Source organism: Priapulus caudatus, unplaced genomic scaffold, assembly GCF_000485595.1.
Source record: "Priapulus caudatus unplaced genomic scaffold, Priapulus_caudatus-5.0.1 Scaffold204, whole genome shotgun sequence".
NCBI classification, from domain to species: domain Eukaryota; kingdom Metazoa; phylum Priapulida; class Priapulimorpha; order Priapulimorphida; family Priapulidae; genus Priapulus; species Priapulus caudatus.
Window position 1 is genome coordinate 27,405 of NW_014577265.1, and position 2,500 is coordinate 29,904.

Below are 2,500 nucleotides of genomic sequence, written 5' to 3' on the forward strand. Positions count from 1 at the left end.
GTGTGTGTGTGTGTGTGTGTGTGTGTGTGTGTGTGTGTGTGTGTGTGTGTGTGTGTGTGTGTTGTGTGTGTGTGTGTATGTGTGTGTGTGCGTGCGTACGTGCGTGCGTGCGTGCGTGCATGTGTGCGTGCGTGCGTGAGGCCGTGTGAACACTGCTAGACTGGATATTTTGACGTTCTTGTGTTTATTACATGCTCGCCTGCGTCCATATTGTAAGAAATCGTCACAGACCGCTCGTAACTTACTGGCTCCATGCTTCTGGCGCTATCGGTGACGTCACCATAGTCATCGTTGTCGCCGTCGTCGCCATAGTCGACGTCGCTAGCGAAGTCATTGACGACATTCTGCGACGATGATCGCGCAACGCAATTATTAATATTTTCTAATTAGAATCGACATTAATTAACTCGTTTGTAGGCCTACTCACCAGCCATAAATTACGTAGACACGCATAGATTATATATAGCCATAGGTAGGTATAGATTCGTTAAGATTATATGATTTAGACGAAGCGTTTAGCCTTAAATTAAACTCCCAACAACGACCTTGAACTCTCCAGAATAAAAACATCGACCCACACGCCACCTGGCTGCAAAACTCATCCCAGCAGATGGCGCCGCCATCCGAGACCCCGCTTCCCCCGCCGACGTACCTGGTAGATGGAGGAGACGACCGCGACGTCGAGGACGGGTTTGACCTTCCCCTGCCGCTTTCTCCTGCGCTGGTGCCAGCTGCGGGGAAGGCGAGGCACGCAGTGCGCCAGCACTCTCTCTACGACCAGTATGACGACACCGGCTGCCGCTCCGCAGCCTAGCGTCAGGAAGAGTCCGTGCATGTGCCACACCTGCGCAGGGAGAGGGGGAGAGAGGTGAGGGAGGGAGAGAGCGAGAGGTGAGGGAGAGAGCAAGAGAAAGAGAGAGACAAAGAGCGAGCGGTAGAGAGAGCGCGCGCGCGAGAGAAAGAGAGATAGAGAGATAGAGAGAGAAAGCCAGAGAGCAAGAAAGAGAGAGAGAGAGAGAGAGAGAGAGAGAGAGAGACTTCCACTGTCCCCATACAAAAGAGAAGGTACGTACCTTACCTCCTCTCCTGTCCTCCAACAAGAGTAGGTACCGTTACGCCTTCTCCCTGTCATCCAACTAAGATAGGTACCTACCCGCCTCTCCCTGTCCCCAACAAGAGTAGTACGTACCTTACCCCTCTCCCCTGTCTCAAACAAAGTAAGGTACGCTTACGCACCCTGCTCCCTCTCCAACAAGAGTTAGGGTACGTACACCCTTCTCTTCCTGTCTCCAACAAAGAGTAGTACCTTACCTTCTCCCGTCCCAACAAGAGAGGTACTACCCCGTCCGCCTGTCTCCAACATAGAAGTACGTAAACCTTACCCTCTCCCGCTGGTCCTTCCAAAACGAAGAGTAGGTACCTTACCGCCTTAGCTCCCTGTCCCAACAAGAGTATGTACGCCTTACGACCCCTCTCCCCTGTCCCCAACAGAGAGTAGGTACCTACCTCCTCTCGACCTGTCTCCAACAGAGAGTAGGTACGTTACCCTCTCCCTGTCTCCAACAAGAGGTAGGTACCTTACCCTCTCCCCTGTCCCCCAACAAGAGTATACCATTACCCCTCATCCTGTCCCCCGAACCAAAGAGATGTATCTCTACGTCTCATCTTCTGTCTCCAACAAAAAGTAGTACCCTTCACCCTCTCTGCCTGTCCCTAACAAGAGTAGGTACTTACCCCTCTCGCCTGTCCTCAACAAGAGCAGGTACCTACCCCTCTCGCCTGCTCCAACAAGATATCAGGTATCTGTAGATCGGCCTTACCGCCCTTGTATGATCTATATAACACTCATTGCTTTCCTGCCCAGCGCAACAGACACAAATACGAATAGGTGAATTCGTGATATAGGAAAATACTCGTGTAGCACATCATCGATCGAGCAGTGTTGCTTAACGAGTCGAATAATCAATAAAATCACGAACGCATTAAACCCGACGTGTCGCGTCACCGCCCACCTCCACCTCAGGCGGACGTCTCTGACTGCCCTGGCGCCGAGCCTGGCGGGACCTGCTTTTCTACTGCTCCCTGCATGAGACGGAACGCGTTGAGATTGTTTATTGTGGCGTCATCCATGCTATAAAAGAAGAACCTAGTGTTTGTGTGTGTGGTGTGTGTGTGTGTGATGTGCTGTGTTGTGTCTGTTGTGCTGTGTGTGTTTGTGTGTGTGTGTGTGTGTGTGTGTGTGGTGTGTGTGTGTGTATTGTTGTGTGTGTGTGTGTGTGTTTGTGTGTGTGTGTGTGGTAGGTAGTGTGTGCGTGTGGTATGCCGTGTGTGCGGTGTGTGTGTGTGTGTGTGTGTGTTGTGTGTGTGTGTGTGTATGTGCGTTGTGTTGTAGTGTGGTTGTTTTGTGTGTGTGTGTGTGTGTGTGATGTGTGGCGTGTGTGTGTGTGTAATGTGTGGTGTGTGATGTGTGTGTGTGTGTGTGTGTGTTGTGTGTTTGTGT

The 2,500-nt window shown here is 51.4% G+C and overlaps 1 protein-coding gene across 1 annotated transcript in view; it reads right to left on the reverse strand.

Annotated features, from left to right (window-relative positions):
- LOC106807263 (glutamate receptor ionotropic, NMDA 3B-like) overlaps positions 1 to 2,500 on the reverse strand; it is a 15,002-nt gene that overhangs the window by 1,189 nt on the left and 11,313 nt on the right. The window contains exons 4-5 of the mRNA XM_014809558.1: positions 653 to 844; positions 246 to 344 (exon numbers count right to left, since the gene is read on the reverse strand). Coding sequence (XP_014665044.1) covers positions 246 to 344; positions 653 to 844 — 291 coding nt within the window. The remainder of the gene's footprint in view (positions 1 to 245; positions 345 to 652; positions 845 to 2,500) is intronic.